Source organism: Nicotiana sylvestris, chromosome 1, assembly GCF_000393655.2.
Source record: "Nicotiana sylvestris chromosome 1, ASM39365v2, whole genome shotgun sequence".
NCBI classification, from domain to species: Eukaryota; Viridiplantae; Streptophyta; class Magnoliopsida; order Solanales; family Solanaceae; genus Nicotiana; species Nicotiana sylvestris.
The window spans coordinates 166,801,447-166,828,005 of NC_091057.1; the positions used below are offsets into that span (position 1 = coordinate 166,801,447).

At 34.8% G+C, this 26,559-nt stretch overlaps 2 protein-coding genes across 2 annotated transcripts; both read left to right on the top strand.

The window, feature by feature from the left end:
- The first annotated feature begins 13,275 nt into the window (after nt 1–13,275).
- Nucleotides 13,276–18,720, top strand: LOC104239109 (probable protein S-acyltransferase 14). The gene is made up of 7 exons (XM_009793639.2): nt 13,276–13,750; nt 14,499–14,718; nt 14,806–14,897; nt 15,870–15,993; nt 16,093–16,178; nt 17,120–17,185; nt 18,219–18,720. Exons 1-7 carry the CDS (start codon nt 13,535–13,537, stop codon nt 18,342–18,344), a joined length of 930 nt encoding a protein of 309 aa, XP_009791941.1. The 5' UTR covers nt 13,276–13,534; the 3' UTR covers nt 18,345–18,720.
- A 4,751-nt stretch (nt 18,721–23,471) lies between these two features.
- LOC104239110 (uncharacterized) lies at nt 23,472–24,779 on the top strand. Its single transcript, XM_009793641.2, has 3 exons — nt 23,472–23,528; nt 23,607–23,801; nt 24,339–24,779. Exons 1-3 carry the CDS (start codon nt 23,472–23,474, stop codon nt 24,777–24,779), a joined length of 693 nt encoding a protein of 230 aa, XP_009791943.1.
- The last annotated feature ends 1,780 nt before the right edge of the window (nt 24,780–26,559 follow it).

The following is a 26,559-nucleotide window of genomic DNA, read 5'->3' on the forward strand; positions in this document are numbered from 1 at the left end:
CTATTGGCTTTTTGAGGTTAGGTCTTAATTAAAGCTTTAATGATACTTCTTTGTTTGATTAGTCAATTTCATATTCTTGTACAAACAGTGACTATTCCTATAAATGTTTGCTAGCATTTTAGGTTCAAATGGTTTCATTTTTGTGTATTGTTTGCTTCCCTGCTCTTGGTTGTTCATCATATTGTTTGGTTCCCTGCTCGTTCATGTTTTGTCTAAGTTAATTGTGATTTTGTTCCCAATAGAGTTAGTTTATTCTCTTGTATCTGTGTGAATCAATTTTGACCTTACTAGTTCAATACAATGGTTCTGAATCATTGAATCATTTATCTTGGTTGTAATGTTGTTGGATTTAATTTGAAGTTCAATTGATGATCGAGTTTAGTGATTTGAATCTACTTGTTTGTCCTATTAAGTTTGTTGATATGAATCTGACCATGATAAACTGAGCCCTAAGTGTTGTCAATTGGGAGTTAGTCTCATATGATTTGATTAGTCAATTGTTAGGATTTCTCACTTAAGATTTGTTGTAGCTGCTATAGTTTGGTTAATTGATTCGGAGGATTGGATATAGCTGATGGGGTAGAATGGTAATTTCAGTAGTTTCATGGGGTATTTTGGGATTTAAAGTCTTAAAAAATGATTAATTTGAGTGCTTCGTCCACTAAGCACTAATAATATTAAAATAATACATTATTTAATACATAGTGGGGGACAAGACATATGGTAGTGGGAACTAATACATTTGTTTAATATAGTGGGGGACAAGACATTTGCTAGTGGGGAACAAGACATGCAAGTGTGGGGAACAAAACATAATGGTATGAAAAGCATAAAAAGGGATTGATTAAAATATGTTGCCCATACCTGTTTTGGGTTATAAATAGGGTCATTTCAAGACAGAAACTGGGTTTTTTTTGGAGAGGAAAAATTAATTCTCTTTTAGTCTTTTTTTGAGAGAGTCTGGATTGGATTTTTAACATTTAAAAGTTCAGTAATTTGAGAGTAAAAAAAGAGGTTGGTTTTTAATCCTAAAAGGTTCAGTGTTTGGAGAGCTAAGAAACTGAAAAGTGAGTCTTTTCTTTTACTGCTAAATATCAGAACTAGTACTGTGCTGTTTTATTGGTGTTGTTGTTTGGTATTTCTGGGGTTTCAATTGGTTCTTCCTGAGTTTGCTATTGGTTATTGGCTACTGTTTTCACTGGGTTGTTCTGTCACTGCGTTGCTGTGTTATTACTGTTGCTGACTGCTCCTTCATCTTCTTGTATTTCCGTTATCCAGGTACACGTTCTAAAGCTCTCAAATTTAAAGGAAAGGAAGTAAAGAGTTTTTGGATTGGATTTCTGAATTTCCCTTGTTTCTTTGTGTTTAATTTGATGTATAAGCAGTAGTTCACTTGATATTTCATAGTATGTATTGGAATGACTTTGGAATGCATAAAATGGACTGATTGAATCTATTTCTACAAACATGGAATATCAATTGTAATTAATCTTAGTTGGTGATTACTAGTTACGAAATATACTGTATTTAATTCTTTTTTCAGTAGTCGTGAAATAGTTTCAAATAATTTATGTCACAAAACAGGTTCAAATAGTTTATGAAAATCAGCATGTTGGTTTAATAGGTCTAATTCTGAGATTGCGAGTTCACTTGAGTAAATAACATCATTTTAAATAGCAACGTAAATAATGTTAGTAACTAATGTTAGTTCTCAAATGTTAGTGATTAATGTTAGCTTGATGACAATTTTTAAGCATTGATGCATTTTTTTCAGTAAATCGTAAAAAGAGCTCAAAAAATGGCTTTGTATTCCACATAGTTATTTCCAATAGTCTAATTCATATAATAAATCTAAAGTTGAACTGAATCGAAATGGTAGCTGGTTTGTCAATATTTACAATGGCAGGCGGCGGATCTTAAGTTAGGTAGCGGGTTCAAACTAGAAGGTGTTTCCTTTTGTTTGGACCCGGACTTGAACTTGAAGCCCGAACTTTTAATGCTAATTGATTAGGATTTTCTTTATTCTTAGAGACAAATAAATAGAAAATCAAAGTCGCTTTAGGATATCCTTGAATAAAAAATGAGATGAGCCTCGCCGAATAAAAAAAATACAAAATTGTGGGGCCCTCAATAAATATTTGTTTTAAAATACTTAGATTTAGGGATGGTCCGTCTAGCGAATTTCACGGCCTTCCCCAAAAGATAATAACGTGCAAGTCACTTCCGGCACGCTTTAAATAAAGTACTTTCTTAAACTCGGGTGCACATTTATGTGACCCAAATCCAAATCTCAACGGAGTCGGAACATGTCAATAACCACGGGTGCATTGATGTGATGTGGTTCGAGATGTGTTTTCACGACGTTACAATTCTCATTAAAAAAATAATAAAAGCGGTAAAAAGTTAAAATTTACACATAGGTTCAACATGTATTAAAATTAGATAAATAAGCCGAATATGATAGTTGAGCGACCGTGCTAGAACCACGGAACTCGGGAATGCCTAACACCTTCTCCCGGGTTAACAAAATTCCTTACTCGGATTTCTGGTTCGCGGACTGTAATACAGAGTCAATCTTTTCCTCGATTCGGGATTCAACCGGTGACTTGGGACACCATAAATCTCCCAAGTGGCGACTCTGAATTAAAAAATAAATCCCATTTCGATTGTCCTTTAATTGGAAAAACTCCCCCTACGCCCCTGCGGGCGCAGGTGAAAAAGGAGGTGTGACAGTCACGAGCCCGCCTGGAGAATAGAGGTGTTATATTTTTAAGAAGAAGTTGAAGTCAGGAACCCGCCTGGAGAATGGAGGTGTTATATTTTTTAAGTCATAATTGAATTCAGGAGCCCACCTGAAAAATGGAAGTGTTATATTTCTTGAGAAGGTTGAAGTCAGGAGCCTGCCTGGAGAATGGAGGTATTACATTCTGAGTTGTAGTTGAAGTCAGGAGCCCACCTGTAGAACGGAGGTTGTTATATTTTAAGTTGAAGAAGTCAGGAGCCCGCCTGTTAGAACGGAGGTTGTTATATTTGAAGTTGATGAAGTCAGGAGCCCGCCTGGAGAATGGAGGTATTATGTTTTTAAGAAATTGTCGAAGTCAGGAGCCCGCCTGGAAAATGGAGGTATTATCTCTAAATTGTTTATTGAAGTCAGGAGCCCGCCTGGAGAATGGAGGTATTATATTTTTAAGAATTTGTTGAAGTCAGGAGCCCGCCTGGAGAATGGAGGTGTTATGTCTTTAAGAAATAGTCGATGTCAGGAACCCTCCTGAAAAATGGAGGTGTTATATTTTTGAGTTGCAGTCGAAGACATGAGCCCGCCTGGAGAATGGAGGTGCTATATTTTAAGAAGTAGTTGAAGTTAGGAGCCCGCCTGGAGAATGGAGGTATTATGTTTTGGGAAGTAGTGAAGTCCGCCTGGAGAATGGAGGTATTACATTTTGAGTTGTAGTTGAAGTCAGGAGTCCGCCTGGAGAATGGAGGTTGTTGTCATTTCAAGTTGAAGTTGAAGTCAGGAACCCGCCTGGAGAATGGAGGTGCTATATTTTTAAGAAGTAGTTGAAGTCAGGAGCCCGCCTGGAGAATGGAGGTATTATGTTTTGGGAAGTAGTGAAGTCAGGAGCCCGCCTGGAGAATGAAGGTATTACATTCTGAGTTGTAGTTGAAGTTAGGAGCCCGCCTGTAGAACGGAGGTTGTTATATTTTAAGTTGAAGAAGTCAGGAGCCCGCCTGTAGAACGGAGGTTGTTATATTTTAAGTTGAAGAAGTCAGGAGCCCGCCTGTTAGAACGGAGGTTGTTATATTTGAAGTTGATGAAGTCAGGAGCCCGCCTGTAGAACGGAGGTTGTTATATTTGAAGTTGATGAAGTCAGGAGCCCACCTGGAGAATGGAGGTGTTATATTTTTAAGTCATTGTTGAAGTCAGGAGCCCGCCTGGAGAATGGAGGTGTTATATTTTTAAGTTGTGTTGGAAGTCAGGAGCCCGCCTAAAGAATGAAGGTTGTTATCATTGCAAGTTGCAGACGAAGTCAGGAGCCCGCCTGGAGAATGGAGGTATTATATTTTTAAGAAGTAGCTGAAGTCAGGAGCCCACCTGTAGAACGGAGGTTGTTATATTTTGAGTTAAAGGAGTCAGGAGCCCGCCTGTAGAACGGAGGTTGTTATATTTTAAGTTGAAGAAGTCAGGAGCCCGCCTGTAGAATGGAGGTTGTTATATTTTAAGATAAAGAAGTCAGGAGCCCGCCTGTAGAATGGAGGTTATCATATTTTAAGTTGAAGGAGTCATGAGCCCGCCTGTAGAACGGAGATTGTCATATTTTAAGTTGAAGTCAGGAGCCCGCCTGGAGAATGGAGGCTGTTTTATCTTTAAATTGCTATTGGAGTCAGGAGCCCGCCTGTAGAACAGAGGAGTACATTTCAAAAATAAGCCAGGAGCCCGCCTGTAGAATGGAGGTGTTTATTTTAAAGTTGCTGTCGAAGTCAGGAGCCCGCCTGGATAATAGAGGCTGATTTATTTGCAAAGTCGCTATTGGAGTCAGGAGCCCGCCTATAGAACAAAGGAGTACACATTCAAGTTGAAGTCAGGAGCCCGCCTGCAGAACAGAGGAATACATTTCAAGATCAAGTCAGAAGTCAGTAATGCGGAGGGTTACAACAAAAATACCCCCAGCATGAATCCCATTTCAGAAATCAGAAAGAAGACTACAAGAGCAAGTCGAAGATAGATAAGATTCTGTAATCATTAGTTTAGTCTAGCTTTTTGTTTTCTTTCTAGCAATGGTGTAATAAGGAGGTCGGAAAGCAGTAGTAACATCATGCAATAGCAGTAACAGCAACGTTGCAGTCCCATGGTAGTCCCAGCTACCAAAACTTCCCGAACTACATTAACCTGATTCCCTTTTAGCTAGGGATATGTAGGAAACCTGTGAAGCAAAGGTTCGGTTAAATCTTTTCAAAAATGCTTCACACGGAGTATTCCAACGGGCAAAAATCGCTCGTATCCACTCACTTTATCTTTGCACGAAAACTCTTTGTGTTTTCGGACAAAGAGGGGCATCTGTGAGCACGTGATTTTTGCTTCACGAAAACTACTCCAAAAGAAATCGAAAAATAAAACAAATTGCCTTTGGGTACAATTTTGAGAATTTTGCGTGACATTTTGGATAATTATTTTTGTCTGTGAATGTTTATCTTGTTTTAATTAATTGAAAAATACCAAAATACATGTTGCATGCATATTTAGGATTTAATTGTGCATTTTTGAATTAATTAAACCATGTCCTATTTTAAAGAATGAAAATCACAAAAATATGAATTTTGGTAGCTTTGTCATTTTTATTGTTTAATTGTGTGATTTTATTTTTATTTGATCTTGTGTGTTAATTATTGTTAAGGGTTAATTAATATCTCTTTAAAATAAGCTTGGTTTTACAATTTAGGAATTTTGGGTTTTAGGAATTAAAAGAAAATGAAAAAAAGAAGAAGAAAAGAGTGAAAAATTGGACCAAATCGAAACTGGGCCAATTTCAATGCAAAATTAGGCCCAAATCATATCAAACGATCCAATCCAATAAGCCTGGTCTCTCAGACAGTCCAAACGATGCCGTTTCAGCGCCTCAGATCTAAGCCGTTGATTTGTTTCCATTGGACGGTTCAGTTCAACCCAACATTATTTGAAACGACGCCGTTTTAGGCAATTTGATCCGAGCCGTCCGTTCCCAATGATCTAACGGTCCCAGCCTTCCCTTATAACCCGGTCCATTTCAACTCGGGTCGACCCAGTCTCGATGCATGACCAAACGTCACTATTTCCTTTAAATGAATTGATCCAGGCCGTTGATCGTGCTTGATCCAACGGCCAAGATTAAACCACCCCTTCCCTATATAACCTTAATCTCTACCCAGCCCCCAAACCAGACCCCCTCTATTCATCGTCTCTCTCAGAGACGACACCCAAACCCTAGCCGCCCTCGTTCCCTTCGTCTGAAAACCCGGCGGCGCCGGCTTCGATGACTACCAAATTAACACCGCTGAACCTCCATGCCTTTTTCTTTACGGATCCGTTAACCATTTGCCTCGAATCAACCTCCAGCTTCTCAAATCTTCAATCGAAGATTCAAGCAGAACCTAAACCTACCCCAACCAGTCCCAAACTCACACTACGGCACCCCCTGACCTCCCTCGTGCCCAAAATACCTATGGCCTGGTTTGAATCTTGCTAAAACCATTCAAACCCCAAATCGAACCCCCAAGAACCCTAGAAAACCAAAAGTTGAAGTCTGTCCAAATTAAAGGATGATTTGGGGGTCTAATCGACCTTAGTCGAAGTGTTCTCAGTTGAGGACACTTGATTAAGGTCCGTTCGACCTCAAAGAGTCCGAGTCAGAATCGAAGTCAGGGTCGTCCAGTTTCCGAGTTCTTGAGGTATTCTTCCTTTCCTATTTGTTCCATTTTGTATTTGTAAATGCATGTTTATTTGTTTAGTTTAGTTTTACTGATTTTTCAATTTTTCTTTTATCGATTGATTCTGTCCTTCTTCAAATACCTTTTATTTAGTCGAACTTGTTCTGGTCATGGTCGAGTATGTAATAAACTATATAATCGATTCGAATGAGCTCCGTCGACTAGTTAAGTTTTATTATAAATCCCTACTCTATCAATACGACTCGAATCACCTGTGTGCCTGTTCGATTCTGATTATTTGCTATTGATTGTATGTGTTGTAATTCGTGTAGTCGATTGGATAAGTGTCATCGATTAGTTTTACATGCTTGAATGTTAGAATAACCTGATAATAATTTGATTCATACGGCTTCCATTCTGATTGAATCATTGTTGGAATTTGATAGGCTGGATTGGTTATAGCTGAGGTGTTTAGAGTTTAAATTCAGTTCATTTTGATAATTGAATCAGTGTAGCAAATGGCTTAGTTGAATATTCTGATAGTAGGGGTACTAAAGTACCATTAAACTAATGAAATAGTTTAAAACAGTAGTGGGGGGGGGGGGGGTGATGGCTATGTAAGGGATCATGGGCACCATTTCACAAGGTTTAAGGGATTTGAATAGAAAAATAGGCTGCCCATACCCGCGTGGGATTAAGAAATAAAAAAGAAGTTAGTGGGAAACAAAACATACTCTAGTGGGGAACAAGTGAATTAAAAGGAGAATAAAACATGTAGTAGTGGGCAGAAATACTTTCCTAATTAGCTAAGTGCTCCTTAGAGCTGGAAAGGGGCTGAGGTTTGGGTATAAATAGGGGTTTGGACAGAATTAGGGGGGATCCTTTTTTAGTCTGGTCTGGCTGTTCTTTGGGGCAGACTTTAGAAGAGAAAAGACTCGAAAAATCTTAAGGGTTTGAACATTCTGAAAACTGGAAGAGAGTTTTAAGAGCTAGTCTAGTTCAACTAGTGCTATCCATTGAAATTAAAAAGAGTTTCAGCTTTAACTGTGGAGTTGTATTTTCGAGTTTTTCTTGATTACTGAATCCCAGGGGTGTTTATGCTTGTGTTTTGATTGATATTTGGTTGCTATCAAGCTGTTTTTGGGGTCAGTTATTGGGTGTTTGTGTTGTTGTTGGTATTGCTGGGAATTCTGCTGGGTGTTTGTGTTTGCTATTGGTTATTTGCTACTGTTTCATTGGGTTTGCTGGAATTCTGCTGGTTCCTTTTAAATCTGTTACTGGTTTGTTCTGTCACTGTGTTGCTGTTTGTTGCTGTTGTGTTGTGCTATCTGTTGTGCTGATCACTCCTTCTTCTTCTCCATTGTATTCCCTATCCAAGTACACATTCTAAAAACCTGTGTTGATGTAAGCTCGAATTTGAAGTTGAAGTTGAGATGAAATGGAAATGCAGCTGTTAGTTCTATTTGACATGACTGTATAAATAAACTGAAACTGTTTCTTTATTAGCTAGATTATCACTCGATATGTCTTGAATGTATATAATCATGTGATCTCGAGCAGTGGTTGTATTTAGTTTTATGTTAGGTTAATAGGATAGTTAGATTAATTTCCGTTTTGGTAATTTATTTCGTGAAGTCATTTGAAAGCGATTCACATTGCAATGAACCTTTAGTAATGGTCGTCATGTGTTTTGTACTAAAATAGGACTATTTATTTGCTACATCATGGCATGTTAAAATTGGTCCATAAAGAGTATTGTGGTTATTTTGTTCAAGTTGGTCCAAATAGAACAACGTACTGCTTTCACTATAAAATCAGGATGCTTACCTAATGACATGCAAATGAATAAGTAAATGCTTGACTTCAGGGGCTCGATCCCTCGATCTCTCCTACGCAGCTTGGCACGCCCCATTCGGTTTTGGGCTTGCCTCAAGACCCACCGGTTGTTGTTCGTTCACAAGTAGAATTACTTGGCCCATTTAATTTGGGCCTGATTTAAAGGTTTCAGTATATAATTAACACAATATAAGTTTGGGGCTTTGAGTTAGGTAGCGGGTTCAAATTAAAAGGTCCGTCCTTTTGTTTGGACTCGAACTTGAACTCAAAACCCGCTTTTATAATATTAACTAATTAGGACTTCTTCTTTTTTATTTTAGAGACGAACTTAATAGAAATGTAGTCACTTTAGGATTGTCCTTTTAAAATAAACGAGATGAGCCTTGCCTAGTGAAACGCATAGATTGCGGGGCCCTCACAAATGTATGTATTAATTACTTAGAACTCGGGATCGGCCGCTTAGTGAACTTCATGGCCTTTTTCCCAAAATAACCACGCGTTAATCTCTTTAGGCGCGTACTTTAAATAACATTACCTTCTCAAATCCGGGTGCACATTTATGTGACCCAAATCCAAATCCCAACGGAGTCAAAATGTGTCGCTAATCACGGGTAAATTGATTGTGATGTGGTTCGAGATGCATTTTCACGACGTTGCAAATTCCTTTAAAAATAATGAATGAGACGAGCCTCGACAAACAAAAGTACACAAGCTACGGGGCCCTCTATACGTGTTGGTAAAATTACTTAGATTTCGGATGGGCCGTTTAGCAAAATTTCACGGCTTTACCCAAAATAATAATACACTAGTCGCTTTAGGCGCGCCTTTAATAATATTACTTCCCTAAACTCGGGTGCGCATTTAGGCGACCCAAATCCAAATCTCAACGATGTTAAAACTTGTCCAAAATCATGGGTGCATTGATGTGACATGGTTCAAAACGTGTTTTAATAACGTTGCAATTCTCTTTTATAATAATAATAATAATAATAAAAGCGGTAAAAAGTTAAAATTTGCACATAAGTTCAACATGTATTAAAATCAGATAAATAAGCCGAATATGACAATTGAGCGACCGTGCTAGAACCACGGAACTCGGGAATGCCTAACACCTTCTCTCGGGTTAACAGAATTCCTTATCCGGATTTCTGGTTCGCGGACTGTAATACAGAGTCAATCTTTTCCTCGATTCGGGATTCAACCGATGACTTGGGACACCATAAATCTCCCAAGTGGCGACTCTTAATTAAATACATAAATCCCGTTTCGATTTTCCTTTAATTGGAAAAACTCCCTTTACGCCCCTGCGGGCGTAGGCAAAAAGGAGGTGTGACAATGTTCACAACGGAAAGTTCAAAGGGAAACCTACTTATCCAGATGCGATTAATCCTTACTTGTGAATCACACACAGGTTTTCATGCATATATGTTTCAAATAGCCATTTTCTATTCATGTGGGGGATTGTTGGGTTTTTGTTATCAATAACAAAAGAGGTATGAATGGAAAATGGTGGAAAAAGAAATGGAGGGAAGTGAAATTTTGAATTAGTTCACTTTACTAACGCATTTTGTCCCTCGTTGGAAGAAGGAAAGAAAATCTTTGTGTATATATATAGATGCTTATCTTCTAGCTCTTAAAGAGTTAAGAAGAAGAAGTGATGCCTCGCGCCGTCGTCGCTCGGCTCGGCTTCGGCTTCGACGTCGGATTTTCTTTTTCTTTTCCATCATTTAACATTTTCTTTTCTAAACATTTTCGCGTGTTGGAAGATCGTGGAATCATTTCCGTGTGTTGGAAGATCACATAATTATTTTTGCGACCAATAGCTGAATAAACACCAAAACGTTCCATTCAATAGCTCAATAGACACCTTATCACCGAACATGCACCTTTGCGCCTGTTGGGACTCAACATTGCTGGCTATAAATAGAGAGGCTTAGCCTCATTTTCCACCACCGAAAAATCTGAAATCTCTTCCCTCAAACTTCTGCATTGAATTTTAAAAGACAAAACGTAAGTATTTTGTGTGATTTGCTCCGCCATTTGAGTTCGCCGAAATTCTATGATTTGAAGTGTCGTTATCACAAAATAGTTATTCCGTTCTATCTTGAAAGGAATTAATCCGCAACCTTGGACATTACGAGAGGATTAAATTTCTTAAAGAAACACAAGGAACTTGTGGGCTCGGAATTGTTTCTGCTTTGTTTTTTAAACTAACGTTTGTTGATTTACTATTTTTTGAATAGAGACTGTTTACGGTAACAAATATAAAACGCATCATCTAAGAATTTAGCAAACTATTGGACATGTTATTTTGAGTGTTAAAGTGATGCGGTGAGTGTAATTGTGAAAATTGAGGCCATTTTTCATATATATACATTTTTGGAATTTGAAAAAAAAAAAAACTACGAATATGAGTAAGTAATTTATATTTGATACCCATAACTTTAGACTTGGCATGTTAGGTACTCCAACAAACTGCTACTGGCGACCAACTAATGGTGCATTATCAACTCAATACGACATACCTAGATTATTTTTTTTTTTTTGTGCTTAAAAAATTCCACTCCCTTAGGGTGTGTTTGGTATGAAGGAAAATATTTTTCAATTTTTTTATGTTTGGTTGGCGTTTTGGAAAACATTTTCTTCGTCAACTTATTTTCTTCTAATTGGAGGAAAATGTTTTTATCAAGAGAAGAGAAAACATTTTTCAAAACTCTTTTTCAACCTTCCCCACCCTATTCCTCATCCCCACCAACCCACCCCACACCCCTACCTATCCACCCCTCGCCCCACCCTTGCCCCCTACCCCCACTCCAACCCCTACCCCACCCTAAATAAAAATATTATTAATAGTGTTTTCTTTTCATGTTATAGATAGATTTTTTTTCATTTCAATAAATGAGTATTTTCTTTTCATGATATAACAACAACAACAACAATCCAGTATAATCTCACAAGTGAGTCTTTTTAACAAAAAAGATATTTTCTTTTCACAAAGTATTTTCTTTTGTTTCAATGAAATGGGTATTTTCTTTTCATGATGTAGAAAAAAATATTTTCTATTATTTAAACAAAAAAAGTATTTTCTTTTCATGATGTAGAAAAAGTATTTTTTTCATTTCAATAAAGTGAGTATTTTCTTTTCATGCTGTAGAAAATGTATTTTCTTTTATTTTAATAAAATGGTTACTTTATTTTCATGTTGTAGAAAGAGTACTTTCTTTATCAATCAAAAAGAGTATTTTCTTTATAGTTATGGAGGATAAATTTCAATGTTGGTTTGTGTAAGAAAGTAAAGCAGCACGTTAGTTTATTTCGGTTTGTATGAATTTCTAGTCTCCAACCAAACATTAGAAAATATTTCCTGAAAAAAGTTTTTCACTCACCAACCAAACAAGAAAAAATAAGTGATAAAACCACTCATTTTTTATTTTTCGCTTTTTATTCTTTACCTTGTGCCAAATATTCATTGTTCAATATCTTGACTACTCAAGAAGTCATTAGTTCTCCGATCCGAAGTGGAAAGTTTCCTACTTTGATCTTTTTTAGTGTTACTTTTCTTTACAAATATGGCATATCACATAGTGCAAATTAGGCAAAATTTAACATATAAAATCTAATTATTTCAAAGGCCTAAATATTAAGAAAATAATTATTTCTAAATATTAACAAAATAATCAAATAACTATTTTATCCAATGTGAACTCTATTTCAAAAGCATTAAAAATGCGAATGACATTTCGCTAAGGGCTTTCATGCTTTTAATATAATGTAGATAGATATAGATATAAATATAAATATAAATATTAAGATTAATCTGGATTGAGGAGTAACACAGAAAATATTAAAAAGACTAAATTGGTCAAATTACAATTATTATTTTTATTGATGATAAATAAGTTAAAAAATTATTTAAAAAAGTAAAATAAAGGAGGCAAATGTGACATTGCACATCAGGAAATTGAGTAGCAAACCAACAAGACAGATATATGAAATTATCTTTTTTTTTTGGCTTAATAAAATATAAATATACATTAATATAATCTAGTACAACTTTATGTTCATTAAGATTAAGGATAAACAAAGATTTGTTTCATGTCAACAAGTTGCAAATTAAAGAAGTAAAGCAACCATGTCCTATCAGTTGTTTATCTATAACTCGATATCATTTTCCAGGCTATTTCCTAACTACACTTTAAGGAAGAACAAATTTCAAAAAATAATTAAACTTTTATGTTATTGTGATCCCCTCCAGTATTGTCCAGTAATGCACTTGACGATTAAGGTTTTCCCTTTGGTAGTCTATGTTAGAAGAGATCCTAAATTAAGCAAGTTGGGCAACAATTACGATTTTATTATTTTTAGCATATGTGATTAATATGCTATTAAGTAAGTTAGGCAACAATTTATTTGTTTGTGTCATTATAATAAGTCCCAAGTATTTGTTTGGGGTGATTATAATAGATTAAGGATAAGACATTATATATTACAAATCCAAACCATCTTTAGTAGAGCAATTTAGTGACCAAATGACATATGTTACAAATTGAACCATAGCATTCCAAGTTGAAATCATATTGATATTTTATCGGGCAAATATCATTTTTAGCACGTGACAAAAAATATTTATATTTAATAACCGCAAAATATATAAAATTTACTTATTTTTTTTGTATATAACGTACATAAATGCATATATATACAATAAATAAATAAATACAAAACTATACATTTTTTTACTATTATTTTGAGAGAGGCTATACCGTATCATTTTTCCTATTTTATCTAGTCATGCTCAAGTAAAGTTCTTCAATCTAGATTAAATAGAAACATAACGAAACAAATCAAATCGTTCATATCTATAAATAAATAATCTTATGCACCTTATAAAAGCCAATATGAGAAGACCTTCTGGATTTTGCAATCACCGATGACCAAAGAAAAAGAACCTTCGAATTAATTAATTAATTAATTATATTATTTTTTCACATTAAACAATTAATAAAACTCTAGGCTTAGTACACAATTTTTCAACAGGAGTTGGAAACATGCCAAGCTTGACCATCCCAATACAATGGGTGCTGTAATTCCAATATTACCCTTTCCGCTTCTGAGTTTCCCTTCTTCCTCAGCATTTCACTCCTCTTAACCATGGATTCCACTTCTGCTTGGAATCCATGAACCCAAAAAATAATTTCAAACAAAATAATCAAATAAACACTCTCAAGAACAAAATAAAATTATACCCCTGTGGTTCTTATTTTTGCATAATTTTTTTTCTTGAGGGATTTAAATTATGTATAGATCTGGAACTGTAATGGCTTGGAACGTATTCAGATTCTGTACGGCCCTAAGAGGGCTGGGCTCAATCATGATCTTGTTGGTCCTAGGCGTTGTGGGCGTTACATACTACGCCGTCGTTTTGACCAACTATGGCCCATCCCTCGTCAGTGGTGGTGGAATTCTTGATGCCTTCATCGCTGTTGCCGTACTTGCCATATTTCATTGTTTGGTAAATTTCTTGACTTTTCTGGTATTGGGATTCCTGATTGATCATTTGTTTTAATGGGTTGCTAGGAATTTAGACATGTGTGGGGTTTGCGAAGTAATTGTGAAAATATTCTTTTTTGGTGCTTTTACTTATTTTATTTTTATTCTTGGGATCTTTGTTAAAAGTTAGGTGTTTGAGAATATTAGAAGAACATGTTTATGCATCATGCACACTTGAATTTGACATGACTGTTTTTAGCTTGGTTAGGAATTGATGATAGTTCAGGGTTATGTGCAGAGGGGGATCCAGTATTTTTATAGTATAGGTGCACCACTAAAGAAAAGAGAAAAAAGAAACTGTTAAGTGGGAATTGATCCCTACTCCTCTAGGTAAATAACTCAGCATTCAATGAAGTGCACTATTTAGGCTCTTTGGAGCATGACTACTAGCAGATAATATTAGATCAATTCAAGAAAATATGTACATAAAATACCTAATTTGGCGGAGAGACAATGGGTTCACGGCCATATATTGGGCTATAAATCCGTTCCTAGTTATGTGTGAGATTTACATATTCCAAATGGAGCAGATGGTTTAGTTGGGGAAAATAGTATTCATTTCCCATAATGAAAAATCTTACTCTCCTCTTAGAGATTTTGTATTCTTCTTGTTTTATGTTTATACGAAAGCCAAATGAGTCTCTGGATGCACAATAAGCTATTCTTTGTAGTATGTAGCTAAAGGATGTGTTGTTCATTAATCATTGCAGTTGGTGATGCTTTTGTGGAGTTACTTCTCTGTCATTTTCACGGATCCTGGTAGTGTACCTCAAAGTTGGAATCCAGTCCTGGATGAAGAAAGAGGTGACACTGATCCATTAACTGCATCAGAATTTGGGGCTTCACCAGCTGATCCAGCAAACCCAAGAATACGGATTTGTAAAAAATGCAACCAGTTGAAACCACCTCGATGCCATCACTGTTCTGTTTGTGAGTTCTTGTTATGCATGTTTGTGATGCTTTTTGTTTTTATTTTTTTTTGGTTCGAGATTGAGTTGTGCATGTTTGCGTGTTTAGGTGGAAGGTGTGTGCTAAAGATGGACCATCACTGCGTGTGGGTTGTCAATTGTGTTGGAGCACTAAACTACAAGTATTTCCTTCTTTTTCTGGTAAGTTTCATTATTCTTAAACGTTGAAAAGTATTCATGTGTAGTTGTTAGCAAGATTCTAACTATCAAAATCCTAAAAAATATTAATATGTACCAGCGAATATGAAATTTCGCGGCGGCTTTTCTGCGCTGATTGCTGTCAGCCTTGGTTGTTAGCTTTCTGTTCTAATAGCTAAGGCCCTTTCTCTATTTAATTTAATGTATTGGCTGTTACATTTAGTTGCACCTTCTGGATTTCAATGGGTACATCGTACACCACAAAGCTTCAAACATTTTATTTTATACCAACTCCTTATGTTAAACAGACACTACGAAAGAGCTGAAGACCATATTTTGTTGTCATTCGTGATCCGAGTTGAAAATCATATTCTCGTATTGTTCCGTAGTGCACAATCATGAGTAGCTGCAAGTTCTTGATCCTAAGCACAATCATCCTAGGATCTTAATTTATGACTTACTTCTCCATACTTTTATGCTGCTAGTCGTACAAGTATGACTAGCTGCAAGACCACTTAAAATTGCATTAAGATTTGGCCATTAGCACTATCTTATTTGAACATACTGTGAACACAGTTCTAATTTTGAAATTTCTGTATTGTGTAGTCTTGTTCTTTGACAAAATTTGCTTCTTCTTTTATGTTAGTGTACAATTCTGCCTATCTGAGCTTACATAGTTGGTACCAAGACTGGATAAAGGAGGATTTTGGAGGTTGTTGGGCAGCATAAAAATAGTCATATCATGATGCAGCCGACCCGTACTAGTTTGTGATTGAGGTTTAATTGATTTATCAATTGACTTGCATGTGATATTGAGTTAATATGTTCAATCGTCCTGCTTGTTATGCCTGTCAACTGACATTTGTATTCTCAATATTCAATGAAGATACATCCACAATTGATGTTGCATTTCTTGACAATAAATACTTTATTGAACCTTTTTTCGCGAACTAATTACGTCCTTTCTTTATGCAGTTCTACACGTTCCTTGAAACCACTGTTGTGACTCTAGCATTACTGCCGCAGTTTATTGCATTCTTCAGTGATGGAGAGATACCTGGGACTCCAAGCACTCTCGCTACCACTTTCCTTGCTTTTGGTAAGGTTTAGAAACCCTGCTTCCCAAACTTCCCCTCCTGTGATTTTTTTCCTAGGCGTATTATTTCCTATTAATTTACACCATTCTTGTGCATTGCAGTTTTCAACCTTGCTTTTGCTTTGAGTGTATTGGGATTTCTGATCATGCACATATCATTGGTAGCTGGTAATACCACAACCATCGAGGTATTACACCTTCCTTACTTTTGGTTGAATGTTTAACTGGCGAACTGCTCTCTGATTTTAAGGGGCAAACTATTGCTACAATTTGTTGTTTCTTTGTGTCGTGGGTTTAGGAAAGTGTTCTTTGCTAGATGAATTATCTAATCGTGTGTATGAACTTTATCATTTTCAAAAAAATTATCTAAGCATGTTTAGTTTGGTCCGTTTTGATTGGACCACCTTGTAAAAGTTTTCTTTCGTGCAAAATCATGAAAGTCACACTCTTCATATTTCCCACCCCACGAAAAGAAAGAAAGAAACAAACAAAATTGAAGTAGAGAGTTTTCACATTCATTTTGCTTTTCCAAATGTGATTTCTTAAAACTCAAAGTTACTGAGAATCTAAAAGTGGTGGATTCCCACAGGAGAAAAATGAAAATGACCCTGTAACTCTTCCTCAGCCAGACTTGGCAAGAATAGCAGAGAAAATAAACAGTTGGTTATCTTTTAACATTCTCATTTTATATTCGTTGTGTTTTCTTATTGATCACTATGGTCCCCATTACTAGAGGTGGCCTCCTTGCATAGAATCCTTCTCTTGCCGCTGGCTTTGACATTGGCCCTTCAAACACCATATAATAATTGTGGAAGATATCTTTACAGTAACTGTTGGGCTAAACTACAGGGTTAACCCAAAGAGACCACGGCTTATTTACATCTTCTGATGATAAGCTTTTCAAAGCTCAAACTCTGTTATTTGAATTCTAGGTCTCATGAACCAACTGCTCCTTTGAGGCCACTGCTTGTGCTCCTCTTGGAATCCAATAAATTGCATATGAAAATTCATTCGAGAAATAAGAGTCACTTTGAGACATTTGAATTTGTAGTATCCACAGCTCGTTTGCCCACTTTACCGATGGGATGTTAGTATTCTTTGCCACACTAATACACCTGTCTTGCTTCAGGCATATGAGAAGAAGACCACTCCAAAATGGCGTTATGATCTTGGTCGGAAGAGGAACTTTGAACAGGTTAGTTAACTTTGGAAGAGATTGAGATTGTCATTTCCTTGTTTTCAATGATGGTTGCTCTCAGTTGCAATAGGAAAATTGATGCATCTCATGTAGCAATATGAGCTAAATTATAGTCAAAACTCGTGTAAAAAGGTACGAGATCAAGGTGAGCAGTTTCAACCTGTAGAAGGAATCTGTTGTGTCTGGAGCTAACCATTTTTCTCCCGTTTCTTGGAGTCTCTGTGTTTGAAACTGGGTTAAACACTTTCAATTGCATTTTGGTATTTTATGTATATGTATAACTGAAAAGAGGGAAAAGAGGAATACTTCTTTATATGGGACTAGGAAGCAGTTAGCGCCAACTTAGGACGTGGATAGACCCACATGCATATTACCTGGGTTTTAATCAAATTCTGAAAAATCCCATATAGAATTGATGTATGAATGTGTTTTTAAGATAGGAAAGCGTGGAGTGAATAAGAACCCTGATTCCTAGTAAATTTAACTCTGGAATTAAGGAAGCCAGAGCAAGAAGTTTTCAGAAATTTGTACTCTGTGATGACCCCTTGTTTTCTTAGTGGGACTTAATGAATGCATTAGGGGTATTATCACTTTTAGCCCACGCCAGAAACTATTTACATTTGGTAGCCGAAAAAGTGTATAAAACTTGTATAATTTTTTGTATATAATATACATAATATTTATACAAAAACTATACAAATTTTATACAATTTTTCGGCTATTATTTTTACAGCGGCTATGTAGTGTTATTTTTCTAATGCATTATGGTCCTCGGATGATTCAAATGCATGTCAATTGTCAAGGGTATGATGTTTTTCTTGAAAAGAAAGGGTTGGACACAGCAAAATCTCAAGCTTTTCCAACATAGGGTGTGAGCCTGTGTGTTTCTGACTGCTCTAGTCCATGTACAGTAGCTTGATGTCTTCTTTGGCTAGAGTCCCCTTATTGAGTTTGTGGTGTTACCTTGGTCTGTCTTCTATGATATATCCATCTTATTTCACCTTTCTAATGCTGTAATTCTATGCATCAGGTTTTTGGCCTAGACAAGCGGTATTGGTTCATCCCAGCTTACTCAGAAGAAGATTTAAGAAGGATACCTGCCCTTCATGGTCTTGAATACCCGTCAAAGCCCGAACTTGAATCCCAAGATTTCTAGGAATCGCAAGTACATTACCACGTTGAGTTTGTTTTTCCTTTTTTCCCCTCCTTTATGTAACAATTATAGAGTAGTACCTAATTGATGCCCATCGCGCCATTCAACTGATGAAATTTGGTGTAGCTATTTGAGACGTGGCCTGTGCATCTACTGGTGCTGTGCAGAAACTACACAAAGATATAGTAGAGGCCTGAGCAGCCAAAGGATGTAATGATATGTCCATTTCGTTCGAGTATCCGTTAGGGAAATGTAAGATAGAAGCTTTGCTTATAGACCGGTGTTGTTGTAAGATCAACTGCTTGATTAGAAATGTGGATTGATCTTTGATGACTCTTCCACAGTGAAGTGTATATGTAATTCGATTGTTCATCTCTTAGATACCGTTTGAATCGAAAATAATGAGTTTAAGTTGGACACACCGATGATATTCCACTAATAAAATTATTTAATTAGAAAGAATTGGAATATTGTTTTTACTTTTTATTGTGCTTTCTTGACGTTATACTGTTTTCAAAGGGTCTAAGTTTTTTCAACTTATATTAAGTTAGTTAGCAAAGAGTCAATTACGTACCATGGTAACGTATTTGTCAAGTACTCAAATTAGTCAAAGGTTAGGGATATAGAATGGAAGAGACACATCAATCAATTAGTCTGACGAAAATAGTACGAAATAGCCAGTTTTCGGACTGGTCATTCAAAAATATCCAGTGTTTGCAAAGTCAATGAAAAATAGTCACTATTTTGCTGAAACAGAGACTGGTCCAGCATAATATACTGGAGTTCGGTGCACCTGTGTATGAACTCCAGCATATTATGCTGAACCGATATACTTTGCTGACTCCAGTATAATATACTGGAGACTGGAGCACCGGTGCTCCAAACTCCAGTATATTATACTGGACAATTATACTTGCTGGAACACCAGTATATTATGCTGGAGTTCTAGTGTACTTATGCTGAAACTCCATCATATTATGCTGGAGTTCCAACATACTTATCCTGGAACTCCAGTATAATATGCTGGAGTTCAAACATACTTATGCTGGAACTCCAGTATAATATACTGGCGTATTTTCCGGGTTTTGAACAGTGTTTTCGCTCAGATTTATTTTTACATGAAAAGTGGCTAAATTTCGATTACTTGAAACTGAGCTATTTTTGAACGACCAGTTATAAATCTGGCTATTTTTTAATTTCTCCCCGATCTGTGTCGTGTAGCAAAGGCCCCAAAATTTTGAGGCCCAAAATTTTTTAATAGAGGAAATTTCTCTTTATTTTATTTTTGCTTAAACATATTGGAAGTTTATAGGAAATATGAATCTATCTCTATATAAAAAAGAAAGAAAAGAATACTGCGTGTAACTGATGGTGACTGAAAACGACTCCGAAGAAAAAGGAGACACGAGAATTTAAAAAGATAATATTGTCTTAACCTTAATGTTTCTTAAAATATAGGATTAATAATTTTAATAATCAAATTGATAATGACGGTTAAGCTTACGTTTAAAATTAAAAATTCTAAGAGAAATAATATAATTAGAACATAATGCTTTAAATGATATTTATATTCAATAAAAATAGCTTACGTATTTTTTTTCTTTCAAAATGGCTATATCACTTATAGATAATATTAACAATTTTTGAAAATTTGAGAGTTTTTTTTTTAAAATTAAATTAACAAAAGCTTATCTAAGATCAACAATGTATCCCAAAATATTAAATGAATCGAGTTTTTATATTATTTATTTTTTATAAAAAATTATTGGAAGAAAAAGCATGAAACTCTAACATCAAATGTTAGTCGACATTTTTATCCTCATAGGTGCATTCCATGTTGGATGAAATTATAACTATAGTTAATCATACAGAAAAATTAACATTTTTTCGTATTAATTAAAAAATCTAATATTTTTTGTATTTATTATTTGGCCTTTTACTTGATACAAAATTATCTTCTGGTAAAATAACATTAAAAATGCAGTAGTTTTCCTTTCAGTTTTTTTTTATTCAATTTCTTAAGTTGCAATTAATTTTTAATTCTCCTACACGGATAAATACTGAGTATGTTATTGTTGTTGTTGTTGTACGGTGATATGAAGAGTGCATGATTCTTAAAATGGTGGAAAATGCGGTAAGTTTAATAAAAAGGTATTATCTTCTTTTATAGTAACGTTATGAGGTTGTAAATACCATTTAACTAGCATTTTTAATTAAATACATAATTTCGTAGAATATCATAGGAATGTAATAAATTTTATTTCCAAGTTTTCAAGTTTTAATTTTTCAATTTACAATTAATTTGGTTATCCGGATATGCCTTTTTAACCATAGAAAATTACAATATCTATTAAAAGGTCACAATCAGTATTTTTAAAAATCCACTATTCATTATTTGACCTTCTAACTAATAAAAATAATTTATATTATTTCCTTGTATGGTGACACTAAGAATGCAGTAACTTTTGTTTTCAAGTATTCAATTAATTTGAATGTCTCAAACTTTTAACAGAATAAATATTATAGAATTTTGAATTAAACTACTCATATCTTTTTCTTAGTAAATAAACTTTTTTACAATAAGACCCAATGTATTACAAATACATAGCTAACATCTTATTAGCTTGAGTTAATCTTTACCAATATAAATAAGAGAATTTTTCATAAAATACCATCTTTTAGGTCTAATTAGCCATTTATAGATACCTTTTGCTATATTACGTGTTATAGATACCTTTTATGTGGTTATACAATGTATTTGATGTATTTAGGCTATTGTATTCATTAATACAATAGCAAAAATAGGCGTTAAAAAGGGAATTCCAGCTAAGGTTGATATGTATTTGATTGTATTCATGCGACCTTATCGTGAATACAGTAACGTATTTGCGTAAAATCTGGAAGGTTGAACTAGTTAAAAACGGAAAGGAAATCAAATTACCTGATATTCTCCTAATTTAACTCAACGAACAAAAACTATTACCCATTAATCTGTATTCTTCCATTCACGATTCAACAAAAAAATTAACGAAAACAAGAGCAAACTGTCCGCAGTTCTTCCATTCACTTCTCCCTTTTCTCTGTTCGCAGTTCTCAATTCAACCACGAAAAATTACGATTGATACAATTGTATTCAAAATGCGGTATAGTTCCATTATACATATGGCAAGTTTAACAGTGTTGTTGCGTCATTCTGGCAAGTGGAATGATGAGGGCAATTACATCGATTTTTCAATTGAGGGAATACTGATAAAGGAGTATGCGTCGTATTATGATTTGGTTGCTTCAATTTCTAATCAACTGGGCATAGATTTGAGCACAAAGTCCATTAAAATTCAATACAAAGTAGAAGGGAATAGCACGCCAATGAAAATACAAAATGACATGGGTTACAAGGTTTATGTAGAGTTAAAAAAAAGAGAACAGAGAATTCGGGATGTATCCTTTGTGCATAACAATGATTGAAAAAGAATTTGTATCCTATGGTACTTTAAGTGAAGGAGATATTGTGCAAATAGGCGAATCTCTACAAAGGTATGATTCCGGTACATATGATACGCTTGCTCTAGATCTTGTCAATTCAGGAGAAGCAATTGGGGTGTTTGAACTGAACAAGGATTTGATAATTCCAAAAACTAATCAAAGGGATGTTATTATTGGACAAGTATATAAGGATAAGGCTACATTGAAAGAGGTGATGAAGAATTATGCTATATCTCAAAGGTTTCAATTCCGGGTTGATAGGTCTAATGCTGTCAGGTTTGCGTGCATTTAATTTTTTTTTTGTATTCTGTATTATTGGTTCGAGCTTCAAGTTAAACATTGATGTATTTATGCGTATTTGTGGATTTCCACTTGATCATCACTGATGTGTTTAACATATGTTTGTTCATGGTCTTTAAATACATGTATTCATATGTATTTTACTGGTATAATTACATTACAATGTCTCTAATTATTTTCGTATTTTGTTTACTGTACTTTTTAAGTGTATGCATATAATAATAATAATAATAATAATAATAATAATAATAATAATAATAATAGTAATAATTGTATTCAGTTATATTCATTGTATTTAAATACATATAATTATAATTGAATTCAGTTGTATAATAATTTATATATATAGATGTCAGAATATATTCATGTCAGATTGTATTCGTGTGTATATGAGTGCATTTTTTGTAAACATTTATACTAATCATATGTACAATGATTAATTCTTTGCAGCTATGCATTATTATGTATTTCAAAAGATTGTGAATGGAGGTTTAAGGCTTCAAACATTAACAAATCAGAACTATTCAAAGTGAGAGAGTTCATTGATAACCATACATATCCGCTGAAGGACAAGGTGTATGAACAGCGGCAGGCAAGTAGCAGCCTTATAGGTGGTATGATTATGCCTAAGCTTACTAATCATAAGAGGAAATACACCACAAAGGATATTATTGATGATGTAAAATCAGATTTAGGTGTAGATGTTAGCTACATGTTGGCGTGAGGGCTAAAGAAAAGGCAATGAATTTTTTGAGAGGTGAACCGGCTGATTCATACAAAAAATTACCAGGATACTTATATACAATGGATATAACATATCCAGGTTCCCACATCAGAATTGTAAAATCGCCCAAAAATGAATTCATGTACGTGTATATATCTTTGTATGCCTTTATAAAGGGGTTTGATCATTGTAGACCCATTGTTGTTGTGGATGGAAGTCACCTAAAATCTTACTACACCGGGACATTCGTTTCGGCAAGCACGTTGGATGGTGTATGTGAGTACGTGAATTATAATAAAATCTGTTAATATTTTAAAGAATGAAATATATGTTTTAAAAATATGTATTCAACTGTCTTTACAGGTCATATATTGCCACTAGCATATGGTGTTATTGATTCAGAGAACGATGCTGCTTGGATGTGGTTCTTTGAGCAATTCAAGATAGCATACGGTGACAGGTAAAACATGTGCATCGTTTCAGATAGAAATGAGAGTATCATTAAATCTGTATCGAGAGTATATCCAGATGTGCCGCATTTTGCTTGTATATGACATTTATGGAACAACATATATAAGAAATTCAAAAAGAACCATGCCAAGTTGAGCGAGATATACTTCTCGATGGCAAAAGCATACACACAAGATGAATTTGACAGTCTGATGGAGAAGGTGGAGAAGGTAGATATTAGGGGTGAAAGAATACTTGGAGTTAGCTGGATACGAAAAGTGGGCTAGGTTGTATGCACCTGTTAACAGGGGATGGGCAATGACGTCAAATATTGCGAGTCAATCAATGCCGCACTAGTGTCAACAAGGGAATTGCCAATATACGACTTCCTCGAAGAAGTTAGGAAGATGTTTGGACGTTGGAATTGTAGTAACCGCAAAGAAGCTACACAGACATACACAACGCTTGGAAAAATATACCAGGAGATGTTGACTTTGAATGAGGTAATGTCTACATGCATGACTGTAAGTTTTATTTTAATGTCATTGTATTATATAGCTTAATTATTTTCTGAAATAACTGACATGAATACAACATATTTTTTATAATACAACTGCCATGAATACATATAAATACAACTAAATTCAACTACATACAACATATAGTTTATCGAAGATCTGAGTTGAATACATATGAATACAAATAAATACATGTTGCAAAAATAAACTATTCGAATACATCAGAATACAACTAAAAAATCTGTATAATACATAATTTTTTTATATAGACGTATTGTCATACCGTAGCCTTCTAATGTTTTTGTTACACTTTAGTTGCCTAAAGTACAACAAATTTTTGATGTATGTCATTGTATTCATAAGCTAAGACGTAATTATAGTTTATAGTCTGCCGGTCTAAATATATGATGTATTCTTCTGTATGCAATCATTTTAGTTGTATATAACTGAGTAATTCAGCATTATACATATGGTAATTCAGTTATATGTGCTCAAAACTTATAGTTCTATGTTTAAATGTAGGTGGTACCATCAACTGAATACTTACATACGATTAACGATGGAGGGAGGCATTACACCGTCTGCCTGTTAGAGAGAAAATGTATTTGTGGGAGGTTCCAAGTTGATGAATTACCATTCCCACATGCTTGGGCTGTATTGAAGAGCAAGTTTCTAATGCCAGAAGAATATTGCTCTAACTATTACAAATCAAATTCTGTTGTAATGACATACGATGTGCCTGTGTACCCACTACCAGATAGAAATGATTGGAATATACCAGCACATGTTGTAGAGGAGGTTGTATTACCACCCAAATGGAAAAGACCTCTTGGAAGGCCAAAGAAGAAGCACGATAAACCTTTAAGTGAATTGCTGCAACCGAAAAATCAACATTCATGTAGCATATGTGGGCATGGAGGACATAACAAGCGAACGTGTAGAAATGATCCACGTAGCATTTAGTTAACCATGTATTAGTGCTCTAACGATTTGTCAATACTTATGATGACATTGTCAAGTAATAAATTTTCATTGTCAAGTAATAAATTTTGAAATGCCTTTCGTGAATAGATTCTGGATACATTTAGTTGTAGTATTGTGTTGGATACATTCGAATACAACCTTGTCCACATATACTTTGACAATTTTTTATAGACAGTGCCTGAGTTATATATATAACTAGTCAAAATACATCGGAATACAACTATATACTCAGCTATAATATAACAAATTCAATAAATACATATAACATGATTAGATTCTGTATACATTTAGTTGCAGTATTGTGTTGAATACAATCGAATACAACCTTGTCCACATATACTTAGACATACAATCATAGACAGTGTTTGAGTTAAAAATATACATAACTAGTCAGAATACATCTATATACTCAGCTATAATATAACAATTTCAATAAATACGTATAACTTGTTTAATACATATGAATTTGTATTCTTTAATATGCATTAACTGAATTTGAAAGATACATATTAAAGAATACAGCTGAATAATATAGCTGAATACAGAAAAATACATCTAAATTCTTTAATATAACCTGTTCAATATACCTAAAGTTTCTGACTTTGATATTAACTTGTTCAATACGTATAACCTGTTCAAGCCAAGTTACTGAATATTAATACATACTTATATCCTGTAAGTATACATATGAATATAAACTAAAGATTAAGTATGAATACTTATGAACAAAACAATGAAACATCGATTGAAAAATTGCAATTGTCATACACGAACACTGTTGATAAAGTGATGATTTTTTCTAACTGAATACCATCTTCATCAAAAAACTATTCAAAAAAAAAGTATTCACCTAAAAACAACATTCACCTAAAGCTACTCTTACACTATCTGCAACTTTGAATCTGACTCTGTAATTTGCCTAACAATCTTTGAGGGTGCTTCATTCTCGGTTATTGCATCAACATCTATCTTCCGCATAGCATAGTCCTAGAGGAGATCACCATATATTTGACGGAGTAGATTGGAATCAAATGTTGCTTGTGGAATCTCACCAAGAGTGCTCAGAAACTCTGTGTATGCCGCAACATGCACCCCACAATCCCCGAAAAATGTTGATTGAAACAATTAAAAATAATTCATAAAATTAGATTTTTAAAATGATACAAGAATGATGATTGAATACATACATGCTCCCAGCTTTCTGTTGAGGTAGATTTGATATGAAAACAACTTCAAAGGAATCAGTATATGGCTTGTCAGTGTATGCTGAGTAAGTAGACCAATCTATGCCTTGACTATCTCTGTAAAAGCCACTGATTGATAGATACAGAGGTACAAGCTTAGCTAGCTTATCTATATCAAAAGCTACATAGGCATCATGACCTGCAGATCTATACGAGTCATACACTTTGATACACCTCTCCTTGAATGAGACAACAACCAATATCCAGTGTAGTTTATCCTTCAAGTTGACTGGTATCAAGAGATTGTCAATAGTATGCCAAGGTACATTAGCTAGCAAACTGTAGCCCCTTATGTACTCACATACCACATCCTCTTCTTTGGCTACATTGGCATTACTATCTGTATCAGCATACATGTCGAAGATTTCAGCGATTCTTGTCTTGAATATACAATCAACAGTTGTATATTTGAAGTTGCTTGTTTGGTTGTACTTTCCCTTCTTTCTCAGATTGTAGAATATGACGTCAATATGCTATACACAAATTTAATTACGTAGTGTTAGTCCAATACATCA

Coding starts and splice junctions, on each gene's coding strand:
- LOC104239110 (XM_009793641.2), top strand. CDS start 23,472: ATGGCAAAAGCATACACACAAGATGAATTTGACAGTCTGATGGAGAAG. Junction 23,529..23,606: donor TGATGGAGAAGGTGGAGAAG/GTAGATATTAGG, acceptor ACCTGTTAACAG/GGGATGGGCAATGACGTCAA. Junction 23,802..24,338: donor AGATGTTGACTTTGAATGAG/GTAATGTCTACA, acceptor GTTTAAATGTAG/GTGGTACCATCAACTGAATA.
- LOC104239109 (XM_009793639.2), top strand. CDS start 13,535: ATGTATAGATCTGGAACTGTAATGGCTTGGAACGTATTCAGATTCTGT. Junction 14,719..14,805: donor ATGCCATCACTGTTCTGTTT/GTGAGTTCTTGT, acceptor TTGCGTGTTTAG/GTGGAAGGTGTGTGCTAAAG. Junction 16,179..17,119: donor GTAATACCACAACCATCGAG/GTATTACACCTT, acceptor GTCTTGCTTCAG/GCATATGAGAAGAAGACCAC.